The sequence below is a fragment of the Anolis carolinensis genome, unplaced genomic scaffold (genome assembly GCF_035594765.1).
Source record: "Anolis carolinensis isolate JA03-04 unplaced genomic scaffold, rAnoCar3.1.pri scaffold_15, whole genome shotgun sequence".
NCBI lineage: Eukaryota > Metazoa > Chordata > Lepidosauria > Squamata > Dactyloidae > Anolis > Anolis carolinensis.
In genome coordinates this window covers 4,090,047-4,109,286 of record NW_026943826.1, presented here as the reverse complement: position 1 = coordinate 4,109,286, position 19,240 = coordinate 4,090,047, and the positions used below count along the sequence as shown (strand labels likewise).

Genomic DNA, 19,240 nt, shown 5'->3' with positions numbered 1-19,240 from the left:
CACTTGGGAAGTGTTCGACTTGTGGTTTTGTGAAACGAAATCCAGCATATCTATCTTGTTTGCTGTGTCATACAACGTCGTTGTGTTAATAATAATAATAATTAATGTTATGGTTGGGGTCACCACAACATGAGGAACTGTATTAAGGGGTCACGACATTATTATTATTATTATTATTATTATTATTATTATTATTATTATTATTATTATTATTATTATTATTATTTCTTATCCGCCTCTCCTTGTGGCTTGAGGTGAGTTGTGGCTCCAATTGTTTCCATTGCAGTGTTTTAGGGCCTTGAATAGTTCCAAACGGCCTCCGATCTGGAGTTTCAGGACTTTGGATATCTCCAACTGAATTGTTTCCATTGTCGGTATTAAAACTGATGTATAAAAGGAAGCTAAACACGGTTCTTTCAAGGCCGTTTGAATATCCCTCTGGCTTTTTGAAGACCTGATTAATATCTCTTGCATGAGTTGCCCAGCATGGCGATGGGTTTGAATTCCCACACCAGTCTTGCAAACATTGCCTCGTTCTTCTTTTATTTTCCCTTGTTCCGAGGTGAGGTCAGAAAGTAAATGAAAACCGTCCTTTTCAAGTGATCCCATTCATCCGCTAAGTGAAGAGATGCCTGGAGAGACATCGATAAATGCAAATGCTGGGACGATTTGTCTCCAGAATGAGCCGGCTTTGTTCTGCCTTCGATTTCTCTCAGCTTTTGTTATCTCAGTAGGCTTTTCATTCCTTTTCTTTTTATTCCAGTGTCTCTCGAAACCGGGGACGTCCCATTGGTCTCGGTTTCGCCGGAAAACCCCCAAATCAACCCAAAGGACAGCAGCCACGGGCATCTGATTGGTCGCCTCCAAGAATTATTGCAGCGTTGGGTGCATTGGTCGGCTGTGAAGAACAAGTGGGTGATCGTCGGTGAGTCATTTTTTAAAATACGAGGGTTGAATGAAAAGTAATGCCTCCACCTTCATAACTTCTCAACAGATGCCAGTACTGACTTGTTCAGTAGACTCTCCTCTACAGTTCCATTTGGCCTTAGCATTGAACGGTTGTGTTGTTAAAGTGTTAAGTATGGAACCCTGTGCAGACGGCAAGCCTCAGCATTGAACGGTTGTGTTGTTAAGGTGCGAAGTGTGGAATCCTGCGCAGACGGGGAAGCCTTAGCATTGAACGGTTGTGTTGTTAAAGTGCAAAGTATGGAACCCTGCGCAGACGGGGAAGCCTTAGCATTGAACGGTTGTGTTGTTAAAGTGCGAAGTATAGAACCCTGCGCAGACGGTCAGTCCATGCGACTTAAGCAACATGCAGCCATTGAATTCTTGACAGCAGAAGGTGTCACCCCAAAGGAGATTCATTAGAGAATGCAAGCTGTTTATGGTGATTGTGTGGATGTCAGTCCTGTGTGTTGTTGGACGAGTAAGTCTAAAGATGTTGAGGTGGCAACATCTGACTTGCATGACAAACAAAGAGTTGGACATCCTGTGATAGCAACCACTGGGTTTCACAAGCAAAAGCTGAAATTAGTAATAAGGGTGACCTTTCACAAGATTTTGAAAATCAACGAAGTCCAGGTGGCTCTGGCAGAGAGTCAGAGGAGTCTTCCTTAGACAGAGACACAAAGTTAAGGTTAAGAGTTTGTCCCAGACATTTTGTGAGAATCGCTAATAAACATGTGGGAACCCAAGGTCGGAGGAATGCTTTCCTAGCTTGTAAGCATAGTTAAAAAGGGTGAAACAGGGAAAGGTTTTAGATGGAGCAACGTTGATTTTGGAAGTTTAAATCCTGCCTTGTCTCTGCTCATGGAAAAAGATTCCTGTATCTGTTTCTGCTTAGATTCTGTGTTTGGATTGTATTTTGGAGTTCATGGTACCTTGTTTTTCAGGACTGATTTGCTATATTAGAGACTTTGAATTATTTTCTACACTTTGAACTATATTCTACAGATTGCCTTTGCAATTGGATTACTGCTTTTACTGCTTTTTATTAAGACTTTGCTATCTTTTATCAATAAACTCTAAAAACCAAATCTGCTGTGATGGAGTGTGTGTTGAGAGTAAGGTGAACCAGTGCTGAGGTGCAACACACTTTTTCTTCTTCCAGGACTGTTCCTGTCAATCCTCGTCCTCTCCATCTTCTTCGCCAGTCGCCTCCATCCGGCCAGCCGGGCTCCGCTTCTCTTCCGTCCTGACACCAACATCCAAGTCTTGCTGGACCTCAAGTACAACCTAAGTGCTGAGGGAATCTCTTGCATCACCTGCTCAGGTGAGTTAGGCCACACCCAAGAGACAGCCAGGGTTACCACTTAATAGTCTCCGATTGTTGTCATTGATAGAGATGTTTCCCCTTCCTTGTCCTTCTGTTGATCGTGGGTACCCTTTCCTCCCTGACTAACGTTACGGGACAGGCTTGTTTCAGGAAAAGCCCCGCAATCTGCAGAATAACATCCGCACCTCTTTGGAGAAGAAGAAATGGGGATCCGGGATGGCGTGGGGCGGCCATGGAAGCCCCATGGGAGACGGAGGAGCCCTACAAGGTGCGTTCAGGAGGTCTCAGGCCTCTGTCATCCTCCACCGAAAGCAAATATATTCATCTACCTCAACCCACAGCAGACACATAGTTTGTGGTGGTCATAGAATCATAGAGTTGGATGAGACCACAGTAGCCATTCCCATTTCAATGGGACATGGTTTTGATACAATTCAGTTTTCAGATTGTGGTTGGACCCTGCAACGAAGTGTGATTTTTTATTTATAGATGCCATGTTTAACTGTGTTTTAAAAAGGGTTAATATTTCAGTTACTCTGCACCATGAGTTGGTTGCCATGGAGAAGGAGGCGGAGCCAACTGGGTTAGGTGAATTGAGAGCAGAATTTGGGGGAAACTCAGTCAGTCAGTCTGTGGTCAGAGAACCACAGGAAAGGTTGATTTTAGTCTGGGCTCTGGTGAAGCTCAGGGAAGGCTGATCCTAAGTTAGGAGATCAGGTATAAAATAAGTTTGGTGACTTATTTTAAGGTAGTCTGTAATTGGAGGAATTGCAGTTAAGACTGATTCTCAGTTGGAGAATCAGGGTGGCTCAAAGGTTGGATTTTGAGTCAAGTCTAAAATAAGTTTGGTGACTTATTTTAAGGTAGTCTGTCTCCTGACTAGGAACAGATATTCTGTGATTGAAGTGGAATTTAAAAATTTGAAACACCCCAATATAACTTTGCAACTGTTCAGTAACGTGCCTCAAACAAGAAGAAAAGTTATTGTAACCATCAAGCTTGTGCCTAAATAAATGTGTTATTATTCCTTCAAACATCTCAGTCTCTGTCACACACATCAAGAATAAACAAGAAGAAGAAGAAGAAAGAAAAATTAAAGTCTCCTCTCTAAGTAGCTAGTGGCTACGTATCCAATAGTGATGGCAAGAGTTGATAATCCCCATCTTTACATCTGGTGGCAGCATTATAAAACCTCTATAATTTGGTGGCAGCGGTGGGATTTCAAAGGATTCCCCCCTGCCTGAGTTCATTACAAATTGGTGGCAGCGGTGGGATTTCAAAAGATTCCCCCCTGCCTGGAAGAACCTCAGTCGGTCAGACATCTTTGTAGACTCCAGTTTTGGAGAATAAGTCCAAGTTGACCTGGAAACATTCATAGGCTCAATGTTTTGTTAGTGGAAGGTGGTGGGTTCTTCTTGGTTGGTGGGTCTTCATTTTCCCCATTCTTTTTCCTTCTCCTCCAGACCTCCAGGGAACTGTCTACATCTTCAAATCCAAAGGCCAAGGCAGACCAGTGGTCTACCGGTTCTCTCTCAACTCCACTGTCCCGGCGCCTTGGCAAATGGTCTCCACCGGGGATGGAGACATCCCTTCGTTCCAGGTGGGTTTCCAAAAATAGCTTATATTGTGCCCTGAAAATGGGAGAGAGTTCCTTCATTTATGGATTGGCATGGGGTGGGAGAGACATGTAGTTTGTGGGTCTTCCATCACCACTGGGATGTTCTTATGTTCCAGATGTTGCAACACTAACCTCTCTGTTTAATGCCCCGTTTATCCCTGGTTCCGGACGCGGGTATCTCGAGTGACCTGTTTTCATTAATCCATTGCTTAGGTGTATAGACTTCCTTACGGTAACTTCACCAAGAGGCTGACCGCTTGTATGTCCACAGTAGGGCATCTCCAGCAGATGGGCCCCAAGAAGTGGATGATGACCAGCTTGTCCTGCGACGCCAAAAGAGGGTGGAAATTCGACTTCAGCTTCTACGTGGCTGCGAAGGAGCAGCAGCGCACGCGGTGAGGAGACAAATGCGGTGCGATAGAACAGTGCCATTCTGTGGTCAGCTCGGCCATAGTGTCAGGCTTTAGGCTCTCCAGTCCAATTCTGTTGTCAATCTACTGGTGTTGATGCACAACATCCCAATATTGCTAATATTTTTCCTTCCCATTTTTCCTTCTCCCATCCCGATCTCGAGACCAGTCACACATTTTACCAGCAACGCTTATCTAAAGGGTTGGGCTTTAGCACCAGCTTCAATAAATCTTACCAGTCGAAAGGTTGGCAGTTCAAAGCCCCGGTCGGTGTGAGTGCTCGACCTTCAGCCCAGCTCACTGCCCACCTAGCAGATCGAAAACAGGTTAACCACCAGCTGCAATAAATCTTGCCAACTGAAAGGTTGGTAGTTCGAAGCACGGGTCAGGATGAGTGCTTGATGTTGAGCCAGCTCACTGCCCACCTAGCAGATCGAAAACAGGTTAACCACCAGCTGCAATAAATCTTGCCAACCAAAAGGTTGGCAGTTCGAAGCACGGGTCAGGGTGAGTGCTTGACCTTCAGCTCAGCTCACTGCCCACCTAGCAGATCGAAAACAGGTTAACCAATAGCTAAAATAAATCTTACCAATCGAAAGGTTGGCTGTTCGAAGCCCGGGTTGGGGTGAGTGCTCAACCTTCAGCCCAGCTCACTGCCCACCTAGCAGATCAAAAACAGATTAACCAACAACTGAAATAAATCTTACCAATTGAAAGGTTGGTAATTCGAAGCCCGGGTTGGGGTGAGCACCCGACATTCAGCCCAGCTCACTGCCCACCTAGCAGATCGAAAACAGCAGTGGTTAGATAAATAGGTACTGCTTAAGTGGGGAGGTATTTTAATGGCACCATAAAAAGGAAATACCAGACAAAAAAAGGAGGAAGTCTGTGAACAGAGCTCTTCGACATGGAGGATGAAGCGATAGCACCTCCCGTGGACAGAATCGAGCACAACCTCCAGGATGCTGAAGATGAGAAATGTTTATATACCTCTATTTGTTGTCCATCTCATCTTTGTATTGAATGTTTGCCATGTGTGTGTTCTGTGATCCACCCTGAATCCCCTTCAGGGTGAGAAGGGCAGAATATAAATGCCATAAAATAAAATAAATTATCTATTCCAAATTCCTTTACTCTTCCCACTCCTGCTCACTCCCTCTTACTTTTTCTTTCTAACGTCATTTTCATTCTAACTTATTTGTTTATTTTATTTATTTACAGTATTTATATTCCGCCCTTCTTTCTCACCTCGAAGAGGACTCAGGGCGGATCACAACACACATATACATGGCAAACATTCAATGACATTAAACATACGACATATATAGACAGACACAGAGGCAATTTAACATTGTCCAGCTTCATGTAGGTATTCTCAATTCCAGCCACAGGGGGAGCTGCCGCTTCATCGTCTACTTGTGACACTGAGTCCTTGATGGAGTACTTCCTCATTCCTTTCCGCATGCTGCTACTTCTTCCTTACAAAATTCATTTTACATTTTCTGGTCCCAACACTATACAAGTAGTCAATAGAGTAGTAGTAGAAATCCAGCGAGTAGTAGATATAGGGCCAGGCATTTGCACATCTCTGTCTCTCAGGATTATTTACGTGTCTTTCTACTTGTAGGAAGCTGTATTTTGCCCAATCGCACAAGCCTCCTTATCATGGCAGGGTTTGCTTGGCACCTCCCGGCTGCTTCCTCAGCTCCAGTCCAGATGGGCCCAACAAAGGCTTCCTATACGTGCCGAGTGAGAGAGGTGAGTGGGTGCGGGTGAGAAAACAGGATCTAGAAGTTTAAATAGACTGAATAGAGCTGAATGTGAATCAGCTGTGTAATGCGGGACATAAAAAGGCCAATGCTCTTCTACGGGGTTTGAATGAAAAGTAATGCCTCCGCCTTCGTTACTTGGGTTTGGATGGGAGTATTTTAATAAATCAAACGCATAAATGTGCCTTTTAACTACCACTATTCACCTTTCCACATAATCGTCAGACAATTGGATACATTTTTGCCTACGATGCTCAAGTTTTCTGAAGTCGTCACGGAAGAACTCGACACTCAGTTTCCGCAACCGGCGTCTCACAATCCCCATTGTGCACAGATCTTCCGATAGACAAGCAAAGCAATAATATGACCCACACATTCTGGTGAAATGCCGATTATGCTTGAAATTTCTCTCTGAGTGATACGACGATCGTCCGAAATCAATCTTTCAATCTTTTGCTTGTGAAACTCAGTGGTTGCTGTCACAGGACGTCCAACTCTTCAGATGTTCCCAGCTCAACATCTTTAAACTTACTCGCCCAATGACACACAGGACTCACATCAACACAATAACCATAAACAGCTTGCATCCTCTGATGAATCTCCTTTGGGGTGACACCTTCTGCGGTCAAGAATTCAATGGCTGCACATTGCTGAAGTCGTGTTGACCGACCATCTGCGCAGGGTTCCATACTTCGCAATTTAGCAACACAACCGTTCAATGCTAAGGCTTCCCCGTCTGCGCAGGATTCCATACTTCGCACTTTAACAACACAACCGTTCAATGCTAAGGCTTCCCCGTCTGCGCAGGGTTCCGTACTTCGCACTTTAACAACACAACCGTTCAATGCTAAGGCTTCCCCGTCTGCGCAGGGTTCCGTACTTCGCACTTTAACAACACAACCATTCAATGCTAAGGCTTCCCCGTCTGTGCAGGGTTCCTTACTTCGCACTTTAACAACACAACCGTTCAAAGCTAAGGCTTCCCCGTCTGCGCAGGGTTCCGTACTTCCCACTTTAACAACACAACCGTCCAATGCTAAGGCTTCTCCATCTGCGCAGGGTTCCATACTTCGCACTTTAACAACACAACCGTCCAATGCTAAGGCTTCTCCATCTGCGCAGGGTTCCATACTTCGCACTTTAATAACACAACCGTCCAATGCTAAGGCTTCCCCGTCTGCGCAGGGTTCCATACTTCGCCCTTTAACAACACAACCGTTCAATGCTAAGGCTTCCCCGTCTGCGCAGGGTTTCATACTTCAAGCTTTAACAACACAACTGTTCAATGCTAAGGCTTCCGTGTCTGACTTTACTTTTCATTCAACCCTCAGTTGGAGTCTAGTGTCAAGATTGAGGTACGTCATAGTCACACTGTTCTCTGCTTTGGTCATTTGAACTAACCTTGTGTTCAGTTCTGTTTTAACAAAGCCAAGGAATACATATTTCACTGTATGATCACCTTTGTCCTTTTCTTCTCTTCTCAAGCTGCTCCCAAAACCAAGTTGTCTGTCACATCCGGATTCAACCCTTGTGGGAACGCGAGTTGCGGGAAGCCAGCTGTGCGACCTTTGGTTGATACGGGAGCCATGGTTTTCGTGGTGTTTGGGATCCTTGGGGTGAATCGCACCCGGAGCATGGACAACCATGTCATCGGAGACATGGTACATGCACTTTCTTATATGGGTTTTGGAGGGATTGGCAGAGCGATGAAACTAATGCCATTTTCTGATTATGTCCTTTATGATTTATGCTCACCCTAAGTCAAATTGATGGCACTGAGTTGGATTTCCGTGGCTGACCCTCAAAAGCCGTCTAGATGATCTCATAAGGCCATCAGATGGCCATAGATAAGGAAAGGGACCTCAAAGACCATCTAGATGGTTTCATAAGACCATAGGTAAGGAAAGGGACCCTCAAAGGCCATCTAGACAATCTCATAGGACCATAGGTAAGGAAAGTGACCTCCAAAACCATCTAGATGATCTCATAAGGCCATCAGAAGACCATAGATAAGGAAAGAGACCTCAAAGACCATCTAGATCAGGGGTCTCCAAACTAAGGCCCGGGGGCCACATGCGGCCCATCGAAGCCATTTATCCGGCCCCCACGGCACAAAAGCAGAAGGGAGTTGGGCTAAATGCCCCAAGGGTTCTCCTCTATTATTATTATTACAGTAGAGTCTCGCTTATCCAAGCCTCTGGATAATCCAAGCCACTTTTGTTGTCAATGTTTTCAATATATTGTGATATTTTGGTGCTAAATTCGTAAATACAGTAATTACAACATAACATTACTATGTACTGAACTACTTTTTCTGTCAAATTTGTTGTATAACATGAAGTTTTGGTGCTTAATTTGTAAAATCATAACCTAATTTGATGTTTAATGGGCTTTTCCTTAATCCCTCCTTATTATCCAAGATATTCGCTTATCCAAGCTTCTGCCGGCCCGTTTAGCTTGGATTAGTGAGACTCTACTGTATTATTATTATTAACATTGAGTCTGGGAGGCCATCTGTCAGGGGTGCTTTGCTTGTGCTTTTGGTGAGCAAAGGCAGAAGGGGGTTGGATTCAATGGCCCAAAGGGTCTCTCCCAACCCTCTTTATTATTATTATTATTATTATTATTATTATTATTATTATTATTATTATTGACACAACAACATTGTATGACACAGCAGACAAGATAGATATGCTGGATTTTGTATCACAAAATCACAAGTCGAACACTTCCCAAGTGTTTAGGACTGTGTGATGTATTTTCAGATGATGCGCGCAGATCCCAGTAGGGTGGCCTTTTGCAGTTGGCAGATCGTAATTTTGTCAATGTCTGTTGTTTCCAAATGCCGGCTGAGATCTTTTGGCACGGCACCCAGTGTGCCGATCACCACCGGGACCACCTGTACTGGTTGTTATTAATAATAATTATAATAATTATTATTATTATTGCTTGGAGGCCAATTATAGTCCGGCCCTCCAATGGTCCAAAGGATTGTGAACTGGCCCCTTGTTTACAAAGTTTGGGGACCCTTGATCTAGATGGTTTCATAAGACCATAGGTAAGGAAAGGGACCCTCAAAGGCCACCTAGACAGTCTCATAGAACCATAGGTAAGGAAAGTGACCACCAAAAGCCATCTAGATGGTCTCATAAGGCCATCAGAATACCATAGATAAGGAAAGAGACCTCAAAGGCCATCTAGATGGTCTCATATGACCATAGGTAAGGAAAGTGACCTCCAAAAGCCATCTAGATGGTCTCATAAGGCCGTGGCTAAGCAAAGAGACCTTATAAATCCTGCAGAGAGCAGGATCTGGATCCAAAAGGACCTTGTGAGTTTAGAGGGCTGAGCCAAAGCTAACCAAACTAACTTCACGAGGGAGAAATGTACGAAATCCCAACTACAAATCCCAATGAGGATTGGAGAGCTGGGGATCTTTAGCCTGGAGAAGAGAAATTTGAGAGGAGCATGATGTTTAGAAATTGGAAAGGATTTCCTATCAAAGATAATACAACAAAGCACATACAACACACTGGATACTCACTCTGAGTCACATAGGAGAGAGGAAGATGGATTCTTTCATCCTCCTTATTTAGGTTGTCAGTAAGGGACTCTGGCTGCAATAACCCTCTTATCTTTGTAAATATTTGTAAAATAAACTCATTACTGCCAAGATCAGCCGACAGCTATGCAGTTTGATTTGTTCGTGCTACTAAGCAGATGCTGAGTGGTCGGACGGAGGGGAAATTGAGACAGATGGCTGTAAGTGTCTCAATTTATCCACCTCACATCCATCATCTACATCAGTGGTTCCCAAACTTATTTGGCCTACTGCCCCCTTTCCAGAAAAAATATGACTCAGGGCCCCCTGGAAAGGGGGGCGTGGCTTAGAGGGGTGGGTGTGGCTCCTGCTCAAGAGGGTGGGGCTGAGCCTCTCCCCTAGTCCAAGATGCAGGGCTGCGAGGGGGAGGTGGGTGGGGCCACAAATGGGCAGCCAGGACTGAGATGGGCGGAGTTACGAGCTCTGAGGTAGGGCTGAGCTTCTATCCCTGTTCTGTGGTGCCCGCCAGGACACAGGGTGGGGCTAGAGGAGGGGGCGGGGCCTCTTCCCAAGTGCCCCCGTGTTCTAACAAGAGCCTCAGGGGAGGAGGTATATAGAGACTTTTGGGAAGAGGCCCCGCCCCTGTCCCTAGCCCCACCCATTAGTCCTAAAAGGCCTCTCGGGAGAGGTATAGAGGCTCAGCCCTGTCTCAGGCTCTTGGAAGGAGGCCCCGCCCCTTCCTTAGCTCCGCCCTCTGTGTCCCAAGAAGCGTCTCAGGAGAGGTATAGAGGCTCAGCCCTGTCTTGCGCTCTTGGGAAGAGGCCCCGCCCCCACCCCTAGCCCCACCCATTAGTCCTAAAAGGCCTCTCAGAGAGGTATAGAGGCTCAGCCCTGTCTTGCACTCTTGGAAAGAGGCCCCGCCCCCACCCCTAGCCCCACCCATTAGTCCTAAAAGGCCTCTCAGAGAGGTATAGAGGCCCAGCCCTGTCTCGCGCTCTTGGGAAGAGGCCCCGCCCCCATCCCAAGCCCCACCCATTAGTCCTAAAAGGCCTCTCAGAGAGGTATAGAGGCTCAGCCCTGTCTCAGGCTCTTGGAAGGAGGCCCCGCCCCCACCCCTAGCCCCACCCATTAGTCCTAAAAGGCCTCTCAGAGAGGTATAGAGGCTCAGCCCTGTCTCAGGCTCTTGGAACGAGGCCCCGCCCCCACCCCTAGCCCCACCCATTAGTCCTAAAAGGCCTCTCAGAGAGGTATAGAGGCTCAGCCCTGTCTCAGGCTCTTGGAAGGAGGCCCCGCCCCTTCCTTAGCTCCGCCCTCTGTGTCCCAAGAAGTGCCTCAGGAGAGGTATTGATGCTCAGCCCTGTCTTGGGGTCTTGGGAAGAAGCCATGCCCACTCCTCTAGCTCCGCCCCCTGTGTCCTGGCAGGCGCCTCAGGTGCTCAGCCCTGTCTCCGGCACTTGGGAAGAGGCCCCGCCCCTCCCCTGGCCCCGCCCCCATGTCCTAATAGGTGCCACCAGGGGGCGGTAGAGCCCACTTTGGGAATCACTGATCTACATCAACAGTTATGACTCAGCCATTACAACACCCCCTTAGATATGGCATCATGACATTCACAGTCACTACTCAGGTGCTATTTGGGTTAAATGTCTATATGGAAGGCCCCTAAGATGTATATTGCTGCATCCTGGCTATCAGGCACTACATTGAGGAGTAAGCAAGCTGAACGTAGGTCAACAGTGTGACGTAGCAGCTCAAAAAGCCAATGTGATTCTAGACTTCATCGATAGGAGTCTAGTGTCCATATCAAGGGAAATGATAGTCCTACTTGATTCTAATTTGACCAGCCTTTTCTCCAATTGTCTCATGTGTTTCTCGCATCTTCTGTGTGTCTCCTTGTGAAAGGGCAGCGCCGTTTACGACGACGACTTCGACCTCTTCAAAGAGGTTGGCAGCTTGTGCCGGATCTGCAAGGCCATCGCCCGCAACGCCAAGCTGGTCAAGCCGGGAGGAGCCCAATGCTTGCCTTCAGGTTGGTTGAGCCATCTTCTTCCAACCCTTGGATGTCCTCTAAGGTCAGATAAACACGTTTCCTTACCAAACCATGACCTCATATCTCCTGGTACTTCTCTGTTGACCATTTTGTGGAGAAGTCTATCGGAGTCTGGCTGTCCAAAATTGGGGAACAAACGTCCTTCCTTAGACCCGTCCCCGTCAATACTAACACCTTCTCAGGCCTTCTGGATCATATGAAAAAGATGCTCTCCCTCTTTCCAGGTTATAGTATCTCTTCCGTCCTTCAGATGCTCCATCCAGAGTGTAAGGATCTCCCCGAGCCGAATCTCCTTCCGGGGCAGCTTTCCCATGGGGCCGTGGGGCTGAAGGATGGCAAAGTCCAGTGGATCTCCATGGCCTTTGAGTCGGTGAGGGCTCCTTCATCCCATTGGGTGCTACAGCCTTGTGGACCTGAAGCTGGACCATGTTTGGTCTTGAGTTAGCATGCATGGATTCAGTCATTCATTTAATTTGAGGTCTCTCCAAGGGTTCATTTGAAGCCAGAGAAGGGTAAGAGGTCTGTTACCTTCTCAAGCACTTTCTCCAGCTCTGAGAAGAAGGCTTACGTCCTTCCTTCTCCAGCTCTGAGAAGGTCCATTTCCTTACTTCTCCAGCTCTGAGAAGGTCCATTTCCTTCCTTCTCCAGCTCTGAGAAGGTCCATTTCCTTCCTTCTCCAGCTCTGAGAAGGTCCATTTCCTTACTTCTCCAGCACTGAGAAGGCCTACGTTCTCCCTTCTCCAGCTCTGCGAAGGTCCATTTCCAGCTCTGAGAAGGCCTACCTTCTCCCTTCTCCAGCTCTGAGAAAGTCAATTTCCTTACTTCTCCAGCTCTGAGAAGGCCTACGTTCTCCCTTCTCCAGCTCTGAGAAGGTCCATTTCCTTACTTCTCCAGCTCTGAGAAGGCCTACGTTCTCCCTTCTCCAGCTCTGAGAAGGTCCATTTCCTTACTTCTCCAGCTCTGAGAAGGCCGGCTTTCTCCCTTCTCCAGCTCTGAGAAGGTCCATTTCCTTACTTCTCCAGCTCTGAGAAGGCCTACATTCTCCCTTCTTCAGCTCTGAGAAGGTCCATCCACCCATTTAACAACATTTTGGCCAAATATGAAGTTCCCTTGATTTTGATAGAAATAGAAGATGATGCAAGACGAGAGAGGGACTAATGAGGGAAGGTTTCCCAATGCAATGGGTTGTCTGTAGACAAGTTTGGTGGTCTTCAGCATCTTTGAGCATGTCTTTGGTGGCATCTTCTACCCAGACTGGATTGACCATTTCTTTTCCGACCCTCCCTCCGTCTCCTCTTTCCAGACAACCTACAAAGGCAAGTCGTCCTTCCAGACCTACTCCGACTATCTCAAGTGGGAGACCTTCCTCCAAGGGCAGCTCCAACAGTTCCCCGAAGGGTCTGCGCTACGCCGGGGCTTCCAGACCTGCGAACACTGGAAGCAGATCTTCATGGAGATCATTGGTGAGCAAGCTGGGCTCCTCTGCAACGGGAAGATGCAGTCCAGTTCCAATAAAGGGAATATCAACCTTGTCAGAGTAATGGTTAATAGAGTAAAATGTTATCTCATTGTTGAAGTTAGGATAAGTGTGTTAGTTCCGGCAAGCATTCCAGAAGGGGAATGGATAAGTGCATAGAAGTAGAGTTACAGCATAGAGTGACAGGAATGCAGCTTCTGTTTGTGCAGGAAATAAATAACCAGTTTGGAATGTTGGGAGGAGACAACTTTAATGATAAGGGTTCTTTCTTGTCACCATTAATCCTGCTGTTGAAGAGACATGTGTGCAAGCAGCTCCGGCTGCACTTATGTACATAGCTGTAAATAAAGCATTAATTACTGCTGGGATTGACAGACAGCTATGCATGTCTAAGCAGATGCTGAGTTGCTGAATGGAGGGGAGAATTGAGACAGAGAGCTGTAAGTGTCTCAATTTAACATCTCACATCAATCATCACCGTCAAAGAGATGAGAAGAGATGTTGGATGTTTATTATATTATATTATTATATTATAACCGCTGCCACCAGTGTAAAGATGTTTATAATGCGGCCACCAGATGTAAAGGGGATTATCCAGGCTTGCCACCACTATGGTTTTTATCCCATTTTTATTACGATTTTACCATTTATGTGTTTTAAATGCAATTTTTTATCCTGTATTTTTGTTTTAATTGATATATTGTATTACTGTTTTATCTTTTTATAGTGTGATTTGTATTATGTTGCTTATGTTTTGTTCTATGTTGTTTGGGCCTCTGCCCCATGTAAGCCGCCCCGAGTCCCCACGGGGAGATGGTGGTGGGGTATAAATAAAGTTTTATTTTATTATTGTTATTATTATGGGAAGATATAGCCACTAGGTACTTAGAGAGGAGGCCTTTTAAATTTTGTTTTTCTTCTTTCTTCTTGTTTGTTTTTGATGGTAATATATATGACAGAAGCTGAGATGTTATCTGGATAATTTGAGAAAATGAAGATTACGAAAGACAATTTTGCTTTTTTTTTCTCCTTAGCAAGAAAAAATATTATTGAATAATAAATAAGAAAATATTATCCAAGAAGATGGAATGGAAGTCTTTTTTTTTTTTTGCTTTTTTTTTGTGTGTGGGTATATTTTTGTAGATTGTAGACTTTTACCTTCCTCTCTTTTCCCTACTTTTCTATACCTTGGTTGTTCTCACTCTTTCGATGTAGTATAAAAAATTTAATAAAATTCTTTATATAAAAAAAGAAGCTGAGATGTTTAAAAGAACAATAACATGTTTATTCTGGCACAAAGCTTAATAGTTACAGTAACTTTCTCTTTAGAGGCACTTTGGTTAACAGTTGCAAGGCTAGAATGAGGTGTTTCAAACTTCTTAAAATGTCACTTCCTTCTTTACTGCTCTAAACTGCAGTCACCCTGTGAATTACAATCACAGATTATCTGTTCCTCATCAGAAGACAGACTACCTTAAAATAAGTCACCAAACTTATTTCAAATTGACTCAAAAATAAGCATTGAGTCTCTCTGATCCATTCAACTGAGGATCAGTCTTCACTGTACCTCATCAGGGCACAGACTAACTGCTTCTTTTTCAAACCTGCACTTCACCAAAACGGCAGTTGGCTCTGCCCCCTTCTCCATGGCAACCAACTCATGAGTGCAGAGTAACTGAAATATTGACTCTTTTAAAACGCAATTAAACATGACATCTGTAAACTAAAAAATTCACACTTTGTTACACCTGTCTTCTGTCTTTCTCAGGTGTCCAGAGTGCTCTCTACGGCCTCATCCTGTCCCTTGTCATATGTGTTGCTGCGGTGGCCCTCTTCACTACTCACGTCCTACTCCTCGTTCCTGTTCTCCTCACCATCCTTGGTACGACGGACACTAGGGATGTGCAATCCATTAAAAATGATTTAAAAGTCATTACAAAACTGGGGGGCGCTGGCGATTTGCTTCTTAAGTATACTTAGTGAAATGTAACCACCGGTTTTCAGAATCCCTCCGGCCATTTCCCAAGCCAGGAAACTATTAGAGATGTGCAATTCATTTAAGAAATGGTTCAAAAGTCATTACAAAACTGGGGGCGCTAGCGATTTGTCTCTAAAGTGCTTCCAAAGGATACTTAGTAAAATGTAACCACCTTTCTATGATCCAGTTTTCAGAATCCCTCCAGCCATTTCCCAAGCCAGGAAACTATTATGGATGTGCGATTCATTAAAAAATGGTTCAAAAGTCAATACAAAACTAGGGAGTGCTGGCATTTCATTTCCAAAGTGTTTCTAAAGTATAGTTAGTGAAAAATTGGTTACTATAACAAAATAGTAATGAAATGTCATTTCTATTTCGTTATAGTAATTGAACATAATTACTCTGATTGGGGAAACTTCAGGGGCTCCTTTCTCCTTCATTTTTAAAGCTATTGGAGTGAAATTTGGTGCAATGGTAGAACACATTTACCACTCTTAATCCACCAAATTTCAGAATGTTTCACATATCCACAGAAATTTGAGAAATTTTCAAATTTTTTATAAACAACATTTTTATTATAATAGTGGAAATATGCTCCTAGTTTGAAAGTTTTATATCCTTTTCATTGTATAGTCCTTACTTTGAAAGTAGTGGTTCTACATTGGGAACTTCATATTTGGCCAAAGACGTTATTAAATGGGTGGATGACGATGTTAAATTGGTGATCTAGATAGCAAAATGTGCATCATGCAAATACAATGTTTTTGAAATTTAATAAACTTTTGCCATTTTTCGATGATAAAACCAATTAGGAAATGGCATTTCTAACCCAGGAACAAAAATAATTTATTGGAACTCTGGCTGGCTCTGATGCTGAGCAGTGTACTCTGGGAAATGTAGTTTAGGCCAGGGCTTTCCCAAACTACATTTCCTCCCTTCCCAAACTACATTCCCTCCCTTCCCAAACTACACCCCCACCTTTCCCGCATTATGTTCACTCCCTTCCCAAACTACATTCCCGCCCTCCCCAAACTGCATTACCACCCTTCCCACACTAAATTTCATTCCTTCCCATGCTGCATTTCCTCCCTTCCCAAACTACATTTCCTCCCTCCCCAAACTGCATTTCCTCCCTTCCCAAACTGCATTTCCTCTCTTCCCAAACTACATTTCACCCCGCCCCAAACTGCATTTCCTCCCTCCCCACACTACATTAACTCCCTTCCCAAACTACATTTCCTCCCTCCCAAACTGCATTTCCTCCCTTCCCAAACTACATTTCCTCCCTCCCAAACTGCATTTCCTCCCTTCCCAAACTGCATTTCATCCCTTCCCAAACTACATTTCCTCCCTTCCCAGACATTTCCTCCCTCCCCAAACTGCATTTCCTCCCTTCCCAGGCAACATTTCCTTTCTTCCCAAACTACATTTCCAAGAGTTCTGTTATTCCCAGCAAACACTGTTCCCTCTTTTCTCCGCTCCTAATGGAGAGACTCCATTAATTTACAGAGGAAAGGCAGGGCACTAAGGCAGCCTTTTTGGCTTTGCTTTGCTTCCTTGCACTGAATATGAAACCAACTTTGGGAGCCTTCCAAGGTTTACAAAACTAAAACAAAAAAGTAAGGGGCACATATACTACTACTACTACTAATAATAATAATAATAATAATAATTTTATTTTTGTATCCTGCCACCATCTCCCCAGGGGGACTCGGGGCGGCTCACATGGGGACTAGCCCAGATGGCAACAGATTAAAATACAACCAGTAAAATTAAGCATAATAAATACATAAAACATAAACAATAACAATATCGGATATTGTCTCATAAGTACGAATTTAATGAATTTGATCCGAATTATGAGGACAAACGAAAGGAATGCACACCCCTAATACATATGTGTGTATATGTATGTATGGCTGGAGTTGCACTTTGAAAATGTACCTGTTCTGACTTACATACAAATTCAACTTAAGAACAATCCATACAAGACCTATCTTGTTTATAACTTGGGGACTGCCTGTATTTGGAAGAACTTCTGTACTGGTTCAGGACAGAATGGATGGTTGGACTCTCCTTTTTCAGGGGCGCTTTAGTTGGACTAGATGACTTTTGGAGGCCTATCTACTTCCATGATCCTCTCTTTCTCTGCTCGTTCCCTAGGCGTAGTGTGCCTGGTGGTGACCATCATGTACTGGTCTGGATGGGAGATGGGAGCCGTGGAAGCCATTTCCCTCTCCATCCTCGTTGGCTCCTCTGTGGACTATTGCGTCCATCTGGTTGAAGGTTTCCTTTTAGCCGGAGAGAATTTGCCCCTTCACTTGGCCGAGGTGAGCCCCATCGTAATGTTATATTACTTCCAGAGGATGAATATCTTATTCGATTTCAAAAACGTCTTCTGCTTTTGACATTCTTTTGAAATTGATCATCTTGTCTTATGGAAAACATATCTTGAGATCGTCAGTCAGACGATGGACACGAATACAGAAAAGTCTCCATATCCATAGAAACGAGATCTGCTAGAAAGTTTTCCAAGTCATTTTCAACTTCAAAATGGGCCAAACCATCTCCAAAACATGTTGGAGGACCTCAAAACATCTGAAGTTTAATGGTCTTCAAGTCATTTTCAACTTCAAAATGGGCCAAATCATCTCCAAAACCATTGGAGGACCTCAAAACATCTGAAGTTTAATGGTCTCCAAGTCATTTTCAACTTCAGAATGGGCCAAAGCATCTCCAAAACATGTTGGAGGACCTCAAAACATCTGAAGTTAAATGGTCTCCAAGTCATTTTCAACTTCAACGTTCAAAACTCCAGAAGTTTTCTGAGTGTTTATTGGCATCCAGCATAAATATGTCCTCCCTAGGACTTCTCCAGGCATTTTCTAGGCCCTCTCTTGAGATGTCTTGGAATGATTTGGCCAATTCTGAAGCTGAAAATCACTTGGAAAACTTCTGGAGTTTTGAAAGTTGAAGTTGAAAATGACTTGAAGACCATTAAACTTCAGATGTTTTGAGGTCCTCCAAGGTGTTTTGGAGATGGTTTGGCCCATTTTGAAGTTGAAAATGACTTGGAGGTCATTAAACTTCAGATGTTTTGAGGTCCTCCAACATGTTTTGGAGATGGTATCGCCCGTTTCGAAGTTGAAAATGACTTGGAAAACTTTCTAGGAGACATGGAAATGGGCTTTGTGGGGCACTTTATGCCCTTGGGTTGGATAGACCAATGGTCCGACTTCGTGTAAGGTTGCTTCCTATGTCCTTAAGGGTTGTAGAACTCTGGGCTCATGGATTGTGACTTCCTGGTGCCGAAATGCCATATAATTCCCACGTTTCTGTCTCTGTTCAGGACCCCGTTTCCAGCAGGCAATGGAGGACCATAGAGGCCACCCGGCACGTGGGGGTGGCCATCGTCTCCAGTGCCGTCACCACCATCATCGCCACTGTCCCGCTCTTCTTCTGCATCATCGCCCCCTTTGCCAAGTTTGGCAAGATCGTGGCCCTCAACACGGGCATCTCCATCCTGTACACCTTGACTGTGAGCACCACACTCCTGAGCGTCATGGGCCCCCCGTTCTTCACCCGGAGCCGGACTTCCTTTCTCAAAGCTCTTGCTGGGGTCCTGCTGGCCGCCTTGGCCAGCCTGGTCATTTGCCTGGTGTTGCTGAGGAGCGGGTTCAGGATCCCGCTCCCCAATGGGACCATCCTATAGTTCCACTGAGCCCGACACCCCATCCCCACTGTCCCTCCTTCCTCTCCTGCTTTCTGTTCCCATCCCAAGTGGAGTGCAGTCGGAGTTTGGGGGACCATTCTGGGATAGCCCCGTGTCAGCCAATCTGCTCTGGGTCTTTGTCTAGTGAACTCCAAGGTGCTGAATCAATTCAAGGAATGTGGTCCTAATGCTGAGAAACAAAAGGTGATGGCAACAAGAAAGTTTGGGTGGCATGCCTTTCTTTGGCATGAGAAAATAAAAGCAGATTCCAGTTTCAACCAGTACTTCATAAGGAGATCATGACTGAGAGTGTGGAATAAATATCAGATGTTATTCAAAGACTGGCATTGCCCAGGTGCTGTTGGAACTGCTGCTTGCCTATCTTCTCCAGCTCTGAGAAGGCCTACTTTTTC

At 44.9% G+C, this 19,240-nt stretch overlaps 1 protein-coding gene across 1 annotated transcript in view; it reads left to right on the top strand.

Moving 5' to 3' along the window:
* Nucleotides 1-18,963, top strand: part of disp3 (dispatched RND transporter family member 3) — a 66,125-nt gene extending 47,162 nt beyond the window's left edge. Inside the window, exons 9-21 of the mRNA XM_008123360.3 lie at nt 764-925; nt 2,111-2,272; nt 2,415-2,543; nt 3,739-3,875; nt 4,107-4,288; nt 5,931-6,061; nt 7,558-7,733; nt 11,513-11,639; nt 11,885-12,030; nt 12,964-13,123; nt 14,906-15,019; nt 17,279-17,445; nt 18,465-18,963. Coding sequence (XP_008121567.1) covers nt 764-925; nt 2,111-2,272; nt 2,415-2,543; nt 3,739-3,875; nt 4,107-4,288; nt 5,931-6,061; nt 7,558-7,733; nt 11,513-11,639; nt 11,885-12,030; nt 12,964-13,123; nt 14,906-15,019; nt 17,279-17,445; nt 18,465-18,827 — 2,156 coding nt within the window. The 3' untranslated portion in view covers nt 18,828-18,963. The remainder of the gene's footprint in view (nt 1-763; nt 926-2,110; nt 2,273-2,414; nt 2,544-3,738; nt 3,876-4,106; nt 4,289-5,930; nt 6,062-7,557; nt 7,734-11,512; nt 11,640-11,884; nt 12,031-12,963; nt 13,124-14,905; nt 15,020-17,278; nt 17,446-18,464) is intronic.
* Nucleotides 18,964-19,240: the final 277 nt, after the last annotated feature.